We start from the raw sequence: 17,115 nt of genomic DNA on the forward strand, positions 1-17,115 counted from the left end.
TAATATTTGACTGTAATTTCCAATGTGTTCACTATAAGGCAAACAATACAGAAATATATAAAGTTAATATTAAACATATAGCCCCTACCTTTCTCTTTATCCCGTTGCTCTTCTTTGCTTCTGTGTTTATATCCCTCCCTGAAACTTCTACTTTGTGCTCTTTTTTTTTTTTTTTTTTTTTTTTTTGCAGTACGCGGGCCTCTCACTGTTGTGGCTTCTCCCGTTGCAGAACACAGGCTCCGGACGCGCAGGCTCAGCGGCCATGGCTCACGGGCCCAGCCGCTCTGCGGCATGTGGGATCTTCCCAGACCGGGGCACGCACCCGTGTCTCCTGCATCGGCGGGCGATCTCTCAACCACTGCGCCACCAGGGAAGCCTCCACTCTGTGCTCTTTTTACCCCCGTTTTGTGTCTTTGTGTTTCTCTCTTTCCTCTTTTCCTTCCTATCCTCTTCCTTTCGCTGATAACAATGTATGAATGAAGCATATTTTCTAATGAGTAAGGGTTCTGCCCCCATTTCCCCCTTGGGGCCGTGGGGTTGTTCCCGACAACAAGCTATTCCCTGACACCGGCTGGGTGTCCTACAATTTAACTCAATTCTGACACTATGTTCACAGAGATCGCTTCAGATCCCACAGTCCCACAGACTGCCCCTAGCCCCACTTCAGACACCAGTCGCAAGTCCAGGCAATCACCTGTACTTCTGAACAACCAGCTAGGGATTGGAGGTTCCAACAATCTCCCCCTTGGGTTCTATTAATGTACTAGAGCAGCTCACAGGACTCAGAGAAACATTGTACTTACTAGATCACTGGCTTATTATAAAAGGATATAGCTCCGCAACAGCCAGATGGAAGAGATGCATAGAGCAACGCGTGGGGAAGAGGCACAAGTGTCACTCTCCCAGCACTTCCCAAGTTCACCAATCCCCACCCTTTTGGGGGTTTTATGGATGCTTCATTAGGTACACTGGATTAAATCATTGGCCACTGGTGAATGATTCAATCTCCATTCCCTTTCCCCTTCCCAAAAGTCAGGTGGGGGTGAGGGAGGGACTGGAAGTTCCAATCCTCTAATCCTGTACTTGGTTCTCCTGGCAACCAGCCCCCATCCTTGAGAGCTTTCCAAAGGTCACCTCATTAACAAAACAAAAGATGCCTTTACTGCTCTGTCAATTAGGAAATTCCAAGGGTTTTAGAAGCTCTGCCCCAAAAAAGGGGAAGGAAGACAAAATTCGTATTTCTTATTATAAATCACAATGAGCAAGGTCCAAGACAATACCATTTTTTGAAATTCCACGTATATAGCAAAATGAAGAAATGACAATGTAAATTTACCAAAAATGTACAATTGTAGAAAGTGTTTACTTCTAACAGTTACATTGAACAATTGATGTATATTTTCTTTTAATCCTGATGGTACATCTCTGGCTATAGGGATAATCTCCTTTGGAGATCTTTGAATTGTCTAAACGTGAGGCCCTTTGAAAATGCGAAGCTTGGATCTCTTGGTTTCCTTTACGGCATTGACAAAACAATCAGTCAATCTAAGAAAGAGGTGGAAACTTTTATGGGAGCCAAACTGAGGATTATAACCCAGGAACAGCTTCTCAGAAATCTCCAGGAACTGTTCCACTCTAGAGGTCAAAGCACAGTTATATAAGTTGTTGAGACAGACAGCTATACATTAAATGATGTATTATTGACAGTTCGCACAGTCCATATCTACACATACAAAGCGAGTAGTAGGTCAGGAAGGTGATCTCCTAAGGATTTGTGACCCTTGGTGAGATTAGAAGGAATGTTATCTCCTAAGGAGGTTTGGTGAATGTGGATTCGCAATATACACTAAAGGGGAGGGAGGAGGCCCGAAGGGACAGAGAAAAATTTTACGTTTAAATTTTTTTTTGTCTTGCCACAAAATATGAATTTTATTTCATCAATGGTAACACCTGTTCTTATTTATCGTGAAAATTTTAATTACCTTGGGAAAAATATATTGTCTACTCTTTTCTTATCTTAATTTTTCTGTGAGTGATTAACCGTCAAAAAAGGTTTTTTTTTCTCCAATTTATTTAGAGATTTAGGGTCTCACTGTTTAACTTCTCTTACGTCAGTAATCAAAAATGCATGCACCGGGCTTCCCTGGTGGCACAGTGGTTAAGAATCCGCCTGCCAATGAAGGGGACACGGGTTCGAGCACTGGTCTTGGAAGATCCTGCGTGCCGCAGAGCAATTAAACCCGTGAGCCACAACTACTGAGCCTGCGCTCTAGAACCTGCAAGTCATAACTACTGAGCCCGTGAGCCAAGAGCCCGTTCTCTGCCACAAGAGAAGCACTGCAATGAGAAGCCCGCACACCGCAACAAAGAGTAGTCCCCACTCACTGCAACTAGAGAAAGCCCGTTCGCAGCAACGAAGACCCAACTCAGCCAAAAATAAATTAAATACATTTTTTTAAAAAATGCATGTACCTATAGACAGGTACAATATGAATATTTTAAAGTCACCAAAAAAATACAAGGTGACAACCTCACAAGAGAAAGTGTGAAGAGGATCAGTCACAATGTATTTCTGAAAATTTCTAGACCTACTATCAATATGCAGCACACTTACAGTAGTGCAATTCAGGGCTCTAATAGGAAAAATTTCCATTTATACCACTGAGCACATCCTGTAACTCTTTTGCTTCAGTAGAGTGAAGAGGCCAGTTCTCCGACACATTCTTGACGTGTTTGTTAGCACCATGATTGAATTGATTCTGGGGAGTAAAAGATGTTTTATCTCCTTCTTCATCTCTGTATTTTTCCAGCGCAACTTCAGAACAGCTCAGAAAAATGCCCATTCATCACTTATCATTATGTTTTTCTCCCATGATAGCAAATGCCTCAATGCCACAAAGGCAGGTGGTCCGTCGATGCCTTTGCACCTTGAGGTTGATGTTAGAGGGGAGGAAAAAAGAGAGAGAAACCTGTGTTCAAAATCAATATACACTGAATTCTAGAGATGCTTTGACTCATTATCATATTTGAGAAGGGAAACACTCAGGAATAAGGAAATTGCACAGTTGTAATTTTCAACTATAACACAGAATCAGCTACATTTTGCCTTCCTTTGAGATACTCAGATGAAAGGCAGGCTTGTCTGAATGCAAAATATTACCTGTCTTCTCTTTGAGGTTGCAGTTATTTAGTGATCATTCTCATTTAAGTTACTCTTACTGTTCTCTGCATGGTTATGCTTTTAGCTCAGGAGGAAAGCAATTCTTATAAAAGCCACCCTATTTCAGAGCTGGGTAACATTTAAAGTCAAAGAAAGAGAATTATATTTAACAGAAGTTAAGGCTTTTGAGCAAAAATGCATACATGCCGCAGAATTAAATTAAGCCTGCTTTTATACAAAATCGCAGTACTAAATTCCTTGAGATGGTCGTCTAGGTAAAAAAACCTCATGTACGCCTGTTTTCTATTCCCTGCATCACTGGGACACTAGAGCTGAAAGGACTCTAGGGGACACCACTTGCGTCGTACTCGTGTCCCCTGGAGGTGGAGAGCACAGCCTTCTATAGTAAGCCTCGCGTGGAGGATGGTTTGGAAGGGGAAGGCTGAATGAAGATAAGAACAGCATAAGGAGGCTATTACAGTGGTGCAGGTGAGAAGAAATGAAATCCTGAGTACAACGGTAGCTGCGGGGATGAAGATGAAGAATGGCAGTATTGTGAAACATTGAGGAGGTGGACCCAGTAGGACTTGGTGGGGAATGAGGATGAGGAAGGAGGGATTCATCCCTCACACTGGGAAATGGAGGAATGGTCTTGTTACTGAGGCCAAGCTAATACTGCACAATATGCCAATGAATTGAGAAATGAGTTGTTGGGGGCAAGGAATAGCAACTTTATTTAAAAAGCCAGCAGACTGAGAAGATGGTGGACTCCTGCCCCAAAGAACCATCTTGTCTGCGTTAGAATTCAGGCTTCTGGGACTTCTCTGGCGATCCAGTGGTTAAGACTCCGTGCTTCCACTGTTACAAGCACGAGTTCGATCCCTGGGGGGAGCTAATACCCTGCGTGCCGCATGACGTGGCCAAAAAGAAAAAAAAAAAAGAATTTGGGCTTCTTTTATGCTAAAGGGGGAGGGAGTAAACATTTCCTTGTCAGCCTCCGGAGATGTGTTAATTTCTTCTTCCCTGTAGTCATTCACAGGTGGACCTGTTCAGGATGTTTCCTGTGAACTAAACAAAGGTATTTTAGCTTAATGGTCATTACCTGGGAGACAGGGTTCCCAGAGATGGGCCATTATGTATAGTCTAAGCTTACAGGCAACATCCCTTTACTGATTGACTTGTACTAGAATACAAAATGTTCTTTCCTATTGTATTCTCTTTCCTTTACTTTGAAGTAGGTGACTGTATCCAGGAGAGTTTATATGATCACAAAGACTAGTACAGAGCCAGGTATTTCTCTGTTTTCAGTTCAAATAGGTTCATTAAGGCCTACAGGCTCACAGTTGCCTCTCTTCCCCAGTAAAATACAAACAAAGACTTGGGAAATCAACACTGACCTATCTACAGACACTAACAGTTGGCTTGGTGAAGAACAACCTTTGGGAAACATCAATATCCTCCACGGCAGTGATGAATCTCCTGGAGTGTTGATAGATATAATTTATTTTGGCTTCAAAAAGCTTTTGAATTGGGCTTCCCTGCTGGCGCAGTGGTTGAGAGTCCGCCTGCCGATGCAGGGGACGCGGGTTCGTGCCCCGGTCCGGGAAGATCCCACATGCCACAGAGCGGCTGGGCCCATGAGCCATGGCCGCTGAGCCTGCACGTCCGGAGCCTGTGCTCCGCAACGGGAGAGGCCACAGCAGTGAGAGGCCTGCGTACCCAAAAAAAAAAAAAAAAAAAAAAAAAAAAAAAGCTTTTGAAGATGTCCTCAATAACATATTTGAAATGAACCAGGCACACAGAACTGCTGTGGTAATAGTACAAGTAGTGGTCTCCACACGGAAGCTCCAGAGAAAGGATGTGAATTGAAGCTGGAATAAAGCTCAGGAGGCTCTTGTCAATCCTTGTGGCCTCACTCAGAGCTGCATCAGCCTGGAGAAAGTGGCAACTTTTTTCTAACTGGTCCACTTGAGTGGATACTTTTTTGCAACTTGTCAGCTCCAAAGTGTTATCGGTTTCAGATGTATACTAAATTTCATAACGGCTGATAATGGCCCTAGGACACAAAATTACTTTGGCACTTAGCACATACAGGAAGATCAGAAGCTAGAAACCTAATAATTGAGTAATGATTCTCCTGGAGCAGTTAATTGGGAGGAGAGAGGGGAAGAAAAAGGAGAACATATTAGGTGAGATTGTCAAGGAATGTTATTGTTTTATGCAAACATTTCAGTATTTATATATAATCACTGGGACAGATCTATAAGGTCTGAAGCTTATACAACTTTGGAGTTCCCTTTTTAAGAAAAAGAATATAAAATTATGAATGCACAATTGCTAGAGCCCTCACAGGAACTTGGGAAGGGCCAGTGAAAGTCAAGTACTCAAAGCTTAAACTTTAGTAGTTTCATGGTAAATCTGCCCTGATTAGCACAATGCGTCCTGTTCTTTAAAGTAGATGCCAAAGAAAACTAGGTATGTAATTCACACCATTAGGTTTGTTCACATTTTGGGAACTTCTTCTACTGTGAACAAATTAAGGACCCAAACCACCTTTTTGTTACTAGTGCCTAAGACACAAAGAAAGGAAGGCAGAAAAGAAGGAGGGAAGTTGGGAGAGAGATAGTTTATAAAGAGACAGGTTTTTTTTTTTTTTTAATTTCATTATCAGCTCTATCAGCTCCCTCCAACTTTTCCCTTTTTAAACCAAAGTTATTAACAAAGCTGATGGCCTACTTTACTGTTTAGATTTTTTTTTTTTTTTTTTTTTTTTTTTGCGGTACGCGGGCCTCTCACTGCCGTGGCCCCTCCCGTTGCGGAGCACAGGCTCCGGACGCACAGCCTCAGCGGCCACAGCTCACGGGCCCAGCCGCTCCACGGCATGTGGGATCTTCCCAGACCGGGGCACGAACCCACGTCCCCTGCATCGGCAGGCGGACTCTCAACCACTGCGCCACCAGGGAAGCCCTACTGTTTAGATTTACTTCTAAATGACTGACCTGTTTCTTAAAATAAAATAACCTAATAAAGAGCAATAATTTCCCACTATAAGAGATACTATTTGAAAGGTACATTGTCATAAATTAGGTGTGTCAAGTTCCAGTGTACTTGTAAAAGTACCAGTCTCTTGGATATGGAGAAAGAGGGGTTCTCATACACTTTTAAATTGGTAAAATCTCTCTGCATATGAATTGAGTTATGCATACATTTTAAATAAGCCTAACTTTGGACACAGCACTTCTAGGAATACACAGTGCAGAAAGATTCAGGCAAATTCTCCAACCAGCCTCCACAGTCACACCTCCCACAAAATCTCTTTATCCCATCAAATATGAAATGGTGGTCATGTATGATATAATCCTGTTTCATCTAGTGTCAATGCAGATTAATGGCTTTTTAAACATCATTGCCTCCAGGTAAACAACTATAGGCCTCATTGACTCAGCTCATTTTATTCAATCAAAATTTGGGGGGAAGAGAAAATACACATAAAAACAAAGACAAAAGAAAACCTGGCAGAAATACCCCCATATCTCTCAAATCTGTCTTCCTTTCCAACATGATAATAATAGAAACATTTAACACTGATCCAACATGTGCTGTGCCAGACACCATATATTGGGACATGTGAGAGCCCGCTCCACTCTCCCACAACCCTTTGAGCAAGGGGTATCATTTTCATCACCCCCATTTTACAAGTGAAGAAAGGGAAAGACCTAGAGGTGTTAAATAACTTGGCCAAGATCACACAGCTAGAAGAGGAGAGGTTGAGGTTCAAATGCAGTCTGGCTTTGGAGTCTGTTTTTCTTAGTTCCCCGACCAGGAATCGAACCCGTGCCCCCTGCACTGGGAGCAGAGAGTCTTAACCACTGGACCGCCAGGGAAGTCCCTGGAGTCTGTTTTCTTAACCACAACTCTACATCACCACCCACTCACAAGTTTTCACAGGCCTAAAAATGCCTCAGTAGCCTCCTAACTCATCTTCCAGTGTCTGTGCTGATTCATCTCCACTTTTCTCCTCACTGCAGTTGAGAGACCTTTAAAGTACGCTCATCAGAGTTCACTCACCCCCATCCCATCCCCACTGCCACCTTGAACTTTTCAATAGCTTTCCATTGCTCTTAGCCTACAGATCAAAAGGCCAAACTATCCAGACTCAATTTACACTGTCCTCCTCCCCCTCAGAACAGAGCGGGGCTGATCCCTCCCCACCTTCCTCTATTCAGTTAGGCAGCTCACCTGGTCCTTCAGATCTGCTACTTTCTTGACTTCCTCCATGAAGTCTAAACCCCTGTTGCAGGCTGCCAAATGTAGGAAATTTAGTCCTTTTCAAGGGTCATAATTGAATAGTTTACATTTGTTTGGATAATACATATGTATATATAAGATAAAAAGATATTTGGATTTTTACTTCATTCAATAATTCAGTAGTATTAATTATGCTCAAATATTTTAAATTGTACTAATCCTCTTTATATTGAATATATAGGACATTATTTAACCCATTTTTTTTTTGAATGGTTGGTGCAATTCTTTTTTTTTGTCTTTGTTTTTATTTTTTGGCCATGCCGTGCAGCTTGTGGGATCTTAGTTCCCTGACCGGGTATCGAACCAGGGAACACGGCAGTGAAAGCCTGCGTCTTAATCACTGGACCACTGGGGAATTCCAGGTGCAATTCTTTTAGAATTGTGTTTCTCCAAATAGCGGTTGGCCTAAGAATTTCTAAATTATAATCTCAACACACACTCCCATCTATTAACGTACAAATCACGGATTATATCTTGCCCAGGATTAGGTATCTCTTAATTTAGAACTCTGTAATGTTACACTGCGAAATTACACTGCGAAAAAGAAGATGATTCAATGAAATACCTGAATCAGCCAAACCTAAACTTGATTTCTGGTTCTTTCACTTACTGTGCCAAGCAAGTTACCAACACAATCTTATAAATGCTTTTGTCATCTATGAAATGGAGAACAATAAAATAATGGCTGTGTGGGACTTCCCTGGTGGTCCAGTGGTTAAGACTCCATGCTTCCACTGCAGGGGGCATGGGTTTGATCCCTGGTCAGGGAACTAAGATCTCGCAAGCCGTGTGGCATGGCCAAGAAAAAAATTTAATAATGATAATAATAATAATAATAGCTGTGAACCTTTAAAACCAGAATTAGTACAAAACAAATACTCAATGGACTTTAAAAAAAATTTTTATTTTAATTTTGGCTGCGTTGGGTCTTCATTGCTGTGCACGGGCTTTCTCTAGTTGCAGTGAGAAGGAGCTAGGCTTCGTTGCGGTGCGCAGGCTTCCCATTGTGGTGGCTTCGCTTGTGGAGCTAGGGCTCTAGGCACGCAGGCTTCAGTAGTTGTGGTGCACGGTCTCAGTAGTTGTGGTGCACAGACTTAGTTGTTCCACAGCATGTGGCGTCTTCCCAAACTAGGGCTCAAACCCGTGTCCGCTACATTGGCAGGTAGATTCTCAACCACTGAGCCACCAGGGAAGTCCCTCAATGGACTTTTTTTTTTTTAAGATATTGGGGGTAGGAGTTTATTAATTAATTAATTAATTAATTTTGGCTGTGTTGGGTTTTCATTTCTGTGCGAGGGCTTTCTCTAGTTGTGGCAAGCGGGGGCCACTCTTCATCACGGTGCACAGGCCTCTCACTATCGCGGCCTCTCTTGTTGTGGAGCACAGGCTCCAGACACGCAGGCTCAGTAGTTGTAGCTCATGGGCCTAGTTGCTCCGTGGCATGTGGGATCCTCACCAGGGCTCGAACCCGTGTCCCCTGCATTAACAGGCAGATTCTCAACCACTGCGCCACCAGGGAAGCCCCCTCAATGGACTTTTAAAACTTTTATTATTGTTAGTTGTTGGCAGATGGGAAGGTTCTAATTATTAGTACTGATGGAAAACTGAAGTTTTAATAAGTTGAGTAACTTGCTTAAGAAATGAAACGTATATGGTACAAGAAAACAGTTTTGCTTTCTTCAAGCCACTGGTTTGGCCCAGAATTCTGTTGTTTCCACAAGTTTCATCATTAAATCCTGTCACACATCCCCTTCAGAAGTCTCTAGCAACTTTTCTTTTTCCCTTGGAATTTTTCTGAAGGAATTTTCAACTTCCCAATGTCTCCGGAACCACACCCTGCGTAATAACGTTAAAAAAAACTCACAGGAAAGGGCCCGGAATGTTATTATGTATTCATTCATACAATAGTCACTCATGAATAAGAAAGTGTGCAAGCTTAGCTTTCACGGGTTGTGGGGGAAGGAACAGAGGGGAGGAGAAAAGGAAAAGTGCCGGAAGAAGGAGGAGCCTTTAAAAGAGCAACCTTGGGCCAGGGGCCGTTTCAGAAGTAAGGAGAGTATCAACAAGCTTGAGATTTCTGATCATGGAGAGTGCAAAGAACAAGGAGGTAAGTACAATCTGCACGGGTTTGCTTTTGTCTGTCTTTGTAAATCTTCGTGTTTCTCTTTCTCTTGGGCACACTTACTCCCTCTTTTGAGGAGAAAAGAAGGTCCCTTAGAATTTCCTTCCCTTCACTTGTTGAAAAAAAAAAATCAAGTTCCTGGATATAATTGCTCCCCGGTATACTGAACCAGATCCTTTAATTTTGCTTCTACAGACACAGGTTCGAGACCAAAATTGCTGCGTCTGGATTCATCTTTTCTTAGGGTTGTTAGGGCCAAGGAACAATGGGAAACCAGACGTATTGAGGAACACTGAGGACAGCAACTAAAGTCAGACAGGCTGTGGGGCTTTGTTGAGAAAAATTGAATCCCTCTGCCGGTGCAGCCTGACCACTCTCCGGGTCTCTTTCCTAGAGCTAGGTCATTTTTTGCCCTCCCAATTTTAACTAAGACTTTTGGGAGGCCCCAAAGTGAGTGAGGTACAAAGTGCACTTTGTGTAAGTGTTATGCCAATGTGAGATTTGAATATGAATGTAAACCTGCTATAGAGATGTAAAAATGTAATTCGTACTCCCTTCTTGGAGGTGATAGGAATTAGATTTGGAAGCAAATCTGGGATTTAGTATTGACTTGGGGTTTAATTTCTATCGCAAGTGTCTACCTGTGTGCCCTTAGTTATGTAACCTCTGAGCCTCAGCTTCTGCATCTGAAAAACAAAATAATAGATTGTTGCTGGATTGATGTGGGGATTAAAAGAAGGAAAATAAGGAGTCTGTGGTGCGGAACAATGCCTGATGGAAACTATAGCCTCAAAAAATGTTGTTTCTTTGTATCAAACAGCTTTATTCTCACTGTTCTCTTGTTTCTTTTGAATTAACCAATATTTATTGAGTGCCTACAACCAGAGGGAAAGGAATTCTACCCTTGGGGAGTTTATAATCAAATGGAGTAACAGTCATGGATCAAATCACACAAGCAAATGTAAAACTGCAACTGACAAGTGGTAGGAATGTGGCAATGGTGCAGTAGATTTGTACTGGTCTATAAAGTGGAGAAAAGGTTACCAGCTGAACTAACACTTGAAGTGAGATTCTGAAAGCGGATTAAGGGTTTAAGAACATGAATATAAGGGAAGGTTGTGTGTGTGGAGCTGAGTGATATCCTTTCAGGCAAAGTAACTAGGTTGGAAAGGAAAGTAGTTTTGTGGCAGTACCTTGGGGCAATAGTATGGGAAAGGTTTATCTGGAAGAGGTAAATGGGAGGGAGGGGGGGATGGGGAAAGAGGGGAAAAAAAACCTTCCAGGTGAGGGATAATGGATATTGTGGGTGATGTAAGGGCTTTCTCCAAAGCAGAGGCTAGTTTCTTCTATGAATTTTGTTTATATATATATATATATATATTTTTTTTTTTTTTTTGTCTTTTCTCGTACATTTTTGGACCTTGCCGCCGAGGCTTGTGGGATCTTAATTCCCCAACCAGGGACTGAACCCTGGCCCTTGCAGTGAAAGTGCTGAGTCCTAACCACTGGACAACCAGGGAATTCCCCTTTTCTCATACTTTCAGATTGGCCTTCCACTTCTCTATCACTGCTTCCCTTTCTTATAAGTAAACCTGAGTATTAAGATGATACCCAGAAGAGAACCCATGTTGCCAGTGGAGTTCAATGATTATCTTGGTACCTTGGATGTGAGGTGTCATAAGTCAGGTAGTGTATATGGTGGGTTGGACGCCCAGAGGAGTGACTTTCTGGTTCCTCTATCCCCAGTGCAACTCCACAAAGAAGACAGAGGAAGAATATATGAGCTGCAAATTCAAACGTACATCAGTAGATGCCGAAGAGGGACAGGGGGCTTCTGGTAAACCAGATATACTAGAAAACTCGGCAAAGAGGACCAAAAGTAAAAGATCTATAAAAAATAACAGAGGTAAGAGATCTATAGTTCCTCAAATCCTATTTCCCTGGGTCCGAGAAGACAGGGATTTTTCTGAAAAAGTAGGGAAGAAATTTCAGTCCTGTATTCTGCAAATCCTACACTTCCTTCGAAGCCTAGTTTAAATCTCACCTCCTGGTCGTGATCATTATTTTGCCTACTCTAGATTCTGGGAGTTAAGGATCTTCATGTGCAATGATCTGGGGACAGAGACCTATAAATTCAAAATCCCATCCTTGAAACTCTACTTCCTGTCTTAAAAATATGAGGAAAGTAGCTACCCTGCTGAGTTGGATTGAGGTCAGGGTGGAGGGTCAGTTGTAATTTACACAGAATAATTAGGTAAACAGCCTACACTTCATCTGACTGAATGGGCGCTCAGTCAAACCTAGTGACTATTAATGTCAGTCTTTCCTGAATGGTGAGAGCGTGTGAGGTGCAGCAGGAGACCAGAGTGCTGCCCTAGTGGGGTGGGCTGCCGGAATTATGGGTATTAGTCATTGTGTAGCATTTCTGGGTGGCTTATTTTGTTTTTTGCGATGAGAGGGCAAGGCATGGCCTAGTAGTTATGACCTCAGGTCTAAAACTTCTATCATTCCCTGCATCGGAAGTGCGATCTCTAGGTCAACCTCCTCAGGGTCTGTGGTTTAGAGCCCTCACAAAAGAGCAAGTGTGCATGAGTAGTGGGGAGTTTTAGGAAGTAAAAATACTGAGGGATTCAGAAATATTGTCAGTTTTAGTTTTGAGGTTCTATCCCTTGAAGGTTACGTGGTCTTTGGCAAGTCATTTAATTTTACAGTGGGGATTAGACTATAAGGACTAAAAGTGATTGTACTTTTGACATTTTAAAAGGCAACACAAAAGTTAATTATTGCTAATTTTATCTCATTCTCCTTCAGCTTGTTGTCCACGAAAAATGCCACAATGTTGTGACAGTGTGAAACCTCAGAAGAAGACGATGCCAATTCCTCCTTTACCTTCTATACTGCCGCCTGTCAATCTGATTCATAGGGATGTTGTGCGCGCTTGGTGCCAGCAGTTAAAACTAAGCACCAAAGGCCCGGTGAGTGTCCAGGGTAGGAGTTGATGCTCTTGGGAGGAAGACTACGAGCCTCAGTTTGATTATTAACTCATTTTTCTCTTGTCTTAGAAACTAGACGGATATAAACGACTCTGTGAACATGCCTACCCTCATCAAAAAGTGAGTAATTTGTAGGGAATTTGGCCAAGTCGAAGGTTTAGTTATTCTCATCCTAATCACCTATTTTAGCGTTAAAAGGTGAGTAGAGGGCTTCCCTGGTGGCGCAGTGGTTGAGAGTCCGCCTGCCGATGCAGGGGACACGGGTTTGTGCCCCGGTCCGGGAAGATCCCACATGCCGCGGAGAAGCTGGGCCCGTGAGCCATAGCCGCTGAGCCTCGCATCCGGAGCCTGTGTTCCGCAACGGGAGAGGCCACAACGGTGAGAGGCCCGCGTACCGCAAAAAAAAAAAAAAAAAAAGGTGAGTAGAAGAATTGTCTTTAATCTTTTAAACCCTCTATGTAGAACATTCCTGCCACAGCCGAGGAGGCCAGGATCCTATCACTAGCGAGAAGAAAATCAAAGATGGACGAGGGGGAACTACCTCTGGAATGTTCTGATGAAAAGATGTCTTCTGAAGTGGCTGCTCCTCCTGAGGAGGGAGCTCCTGCCCTTGAAGAAGTTCCTGCCCTTGAAGGAGATCCTACTCTTCAGGAAGTTGTATCGACTTCTGCCTCTGACCCAGGAACTGTGTTTGCCTCTTGGAGCAGAATGACGGCCAGGGCCATGAAGATGGAGTCGGTGCAATCACAGGAGACCTGTGGTAAGCTCACTAGTAAGAACTGCTTCTGGTTCAGGTGGGAAAATAAGTTTAATTGATATTAACCGCTGATTAACTTCAGGGTGTTATCAAAATCATCTGAAGACCTGGTGATTCCTGGGCCCCACCCACACATTTTCCTGGTTCAGGTCTGGGTAGGCCCTAGGAATTTACATTTCTAACAATCTCCCAGGCACGGCTAATCTGGGGACCACATTTTGAGAACCAGTGATCTAAATTAATGAGGTCATCAGAAGGGGATAGAAATCTGGCTTCATTTCTTTTCGCCTCCTTTAAAGAACTAAAAGTAAAAGCAGTCTCTAAAATCAACTGCCTGAGCTAAAGCCTTGGATCTTCTAGCATCTGTCAAGTAAGTGGCATTAACTGTTATTTACTCTAGTTCTCAGTTTATTCGTGGTGATGTAGGTTAATAATAATACCTACCTCATGATGTTATCGTGAGAGTTACAGGAGATAAAATTAAGGCCATGAACTGGTTAGCACATTACAATGCCTGTTGAGACCCCTGTCCCCCTATAACTGGTAACCTCCCCCGCCCCTTGGGAGCAAAGCCTGGGGCCAGGCCCTGTCCACTGTCTGTTGCACATAGTGGGGTGTTGCTCCAGGATCTTTCTTCAGACATGTAAGATCCCCCATCCATTAAGCCATTGATATTGCTAAAAAAAAAAAAAAGAGTTGAGACCTCTGAACTTGTTTTATGAGGGCCTTCCCAGACCACTCTGGTTTAGCCTTTCTATTGAAGGAAACCAGAACGTCACCCCAAAATATGCCTCTTTGCCATAAATATCTTGAGCTGAAGGCAATCAAAAAGCAGCAACCCCAAAAAAGCTCTCCTTTTTTGCCCTAAGGCAGGATTATCTATTCTCCTTTTGCTGGAGACAGACTTATCCACTGAGAGTGGGCACCAGAGCAACCAGCAAAGAAACCTCATCCATTAGTTTCCTCCCATATATTTACCTTCCCACCGTTTGCCACCCTTGGGAGCCTGCTTCCCTTTGTCCTGTCATTTCTTTGCAAATGTATTGTTCTTTGTCAAAGATGTTACATAAGATGGAATTCTAAGCTGCCATTTTGAGCTAGTGTTTGCATTTTTCCTGCACTATGTGCACTGCATGAATTCATCAACTGTTTTTCCCTTGTTAGTCTTTTTGTTAGAGTCCCAGGTGAAAACCTAAGATGGGCAGAGGAAAAGCTTTGCCACCCTCCCAGCCACACTGTCATCTACCCACTTGCCTCTACACATCCAGATGTATTTTTTGTTTCTTTTAAAATATTTAACAGGAACTGTTTTTGCATTATTTTCTAAAGGGGAACAGGGTAGAGTAAGTTAGGTTTCAGGGTTCATATCTGGGAGCTGGCACTTGAGGAAGACAGTAGCATCAAAGGCCATGATGCAAACTCGAAGTTTAGACTTTGGTCTTGCTATGCTCGTACTGAACCTCTCTTTCCTTCCCCAGGGGTCTGGTGGTGTGTGGTTCACGGGAGAGGTCTCCCTGCTAACACAGAGGGCTGGGTTCATTTACAATTTCATGCCGGACAGGCTTGGGTGCCTGAAAAACGAAGGAGGGTGTCTGCGCTCTTCTTGCCTCCTGCGGGCAATCATCCTCCCCCACACCTGGAGGACAACATGCTGTGCCCTGAGTGTGTGCACAGGTAAACACATGGTACCCTTCTACACACTAAAAGTGGGCATCTGGGTTTTAGTTGGGGGAAAAAGGAGATACATATTCATCTTAATTAGCCCTGTATTTCAAGCACAAGTTGTCAATAAAGATTTTCACAAAACGTTTTACTTGAGTAAGTGTCTTCCTAGGAGAAAGGGCATTTTTATGTCAAGGCATAATGCTTCTACCTGGAGACCCATAATTTTGGAGCAGTAACCAATTGTATAATTACTATGTTCCCAGTATACGCACTACACAGAAATAATGACTAGCAAAAAAACCCTTCTTTTAGGTGGCCTACAGTCTAAGGGGGATGACTGGTACGTAAACGACTGTATCACCATGTGATGACTGGTATCAAAGAAGAGGTTTCTTAATTTAAGGGAAGAATTTTCTAGATGGAAAGGAGGAAGTAAGAAAAACCTGGCTTCTAGATAGTTTTTCGGTAATTACTTGAACATTGATAAGGAGAACAGTTGCATTGGGACAGAGCTTCAAGGAACAGCAGTGTTTTAGGGGCATGTTAAAGGAGACAAAAGAAATAAGGAGAAAACCTGAAATATGAAGTCAGTGGGGAGAATTTGCATGGGGAAATTGTCTTATAAAGGAGGTAGAGATAACATACTTGCTTGGAAAAGATAAGGGATTCAAAGCAATAAAGAATATAGATAATTTGGGGGTGGTTGAATAAGGGGAGGAGAGAAATAGAGGCTACAACTGGAGGTATTTTCTGAAAGATACGAATGGAGAAGGGGAGCAGTAGGATGCTTGGAGGGGATTGCCATGTGTTTTCTGTTAAATTGGGCCACGTGTGTTCCCGGGCTTAGCTTGGAAGAGGGGCCTGCAGAGGAGGAGGATGGAGAGAAGCCCATCCCTCTGAATAGAGGGGCTTGGAGCAGCCCAGACTTGGCTCCCAGGGATCCATTTCCTCACCCTGTAATTGTCCAGGAATCATCCTGGGCTTCGTCCCGTGCTCTCTGTTGGCCTGTTGGGGACCCACTTTTGGCGTCATGATGACTGAACACCAGGGATCTAGGGCAGCTGGCAGAGGATAGAAGCCTCAAGTGGGGCGGGGTGGGGGGAGCTCAAGCTGCGGGATCTTAGTTCCCTGACCAGGGATTGAACCTGGGGCTATGGTAGTGAAAGAACTGAGTCCTAACCACTGGACCACCAGGGAAGTCCCAAGGGCAATTTTGTTGGCATTCCAGGAGTGGGTTTCTTGGTTATTTTCAAGAATGCAATTTGATATTTCGTCTTGATTCTAAAACATTTCATTTGCTTTTTAGGAATAAAGTATTAATGAAAAGCCTGCAGTGAGATCACAATACCAGTAAAAAGGGTACAGCTATGATTATAATTAATGATAGAGAAGTGACTACAAATCAACTCCACGGCTATGATTATAATTAATGATAGAGAAGTGACTACAAATCAACTCCACGGTGCTATTTGACAGCTGAACTCTGGGCCACTCTGCACTCTCCATGCTTCCTGCTTACAGGGTTGCATGAAGAAAAGCCTGTGAACTGCCAAAAGTGGAAGTGGCTATCTCTCCAAAGACTCCCAGCCCTAAGGGAGCAGACGAGAAAGGAGATGGGGACATTTTAAAAATGCTAACTCGATGAATGGAATTAATTTACTTGAAAGTGCCTCAAGTGAATTTCTACATTGGGAAAAATGGGGCTTATAGGCAAAAGTTCAAATTTGGTTATGTACACCTTAACCAAGTATTCAAACTTATCATCACCAGGAATGGTAAGAGTAGCAATGTGTTTCCTGATGTGATACAATATATCACTGATAATATATTCTTGCCCCAAAGAATCTATTCACAAGGAAGCAGTCAGCCCTGATTATGCCTCTTGTCTCCTCATAATTAAGTGAGCTTACCTTGTTTTGGGTGGCAGTTACTTAGATGCACCCATATGTAAATATTCACAGAGCTATGCACTTAAGATGTCTGTATTTTACTTATATGTAAATTATATATAATTTGTTTAAGTGTCCCACATTGAATGATAAGTTATAGTGCCTCTAGGAAAAAGGCAACTAGAAAATTTTGAAATTAAAGCTTTTACTTTAAAACAAAA

The 17,115-nt window shown here is 42.8% G+C and overlaps 1 protein-coding gene across 1 annotated transcript; it reads left to right on the forward strand.

Annotated features, from left to right (window-relative positions):
* Nucleotides 1-9,435: 9,435 nt before the first annotated feature.
* Nucleotides 9,436-17,115, forward strand: DPPA4 (developmental pluripotency associated 4). The gene is made up of 7 exons (XM_033856364.2): nucleotides 9,436-9,575; nucleotides 11,337-11,496; nucleotides 12,402-12,565; nucleotides 12,653-12,703; nucleotides 13,046-13,343; nucleotides 14,819-15,014; nucleotides 16,312-17,115. The coding sequence occupies exons 1-7, from the start codon at nucleotides 9,552-9,554 to the stop codon at nucleotides 16,340-16,342; spliced, it is 924 nt and encodes a 307-aa protein (XP_033712255.1). The 5' UTR covers nucleotides 9,436-9,551; the 3' UTR covers nucleotides 16,343-17,115.

This window comes from Tursiops truncatus, chromosome 4 (genome assembly GCF_011762595.2).
Source record: "Tursiops truncatus isolate mTurTru1 chromosome 4, mTurTru1.mat.Y, whole genome shotgun sequence".
Taxonomy (NCBI): domain Eukaryota; kingdom Metazoa; phylum Chordata; class Mammalia; order Artiodactyla; family Delphinidae; genus Tursiops; species Tursiops truncatus.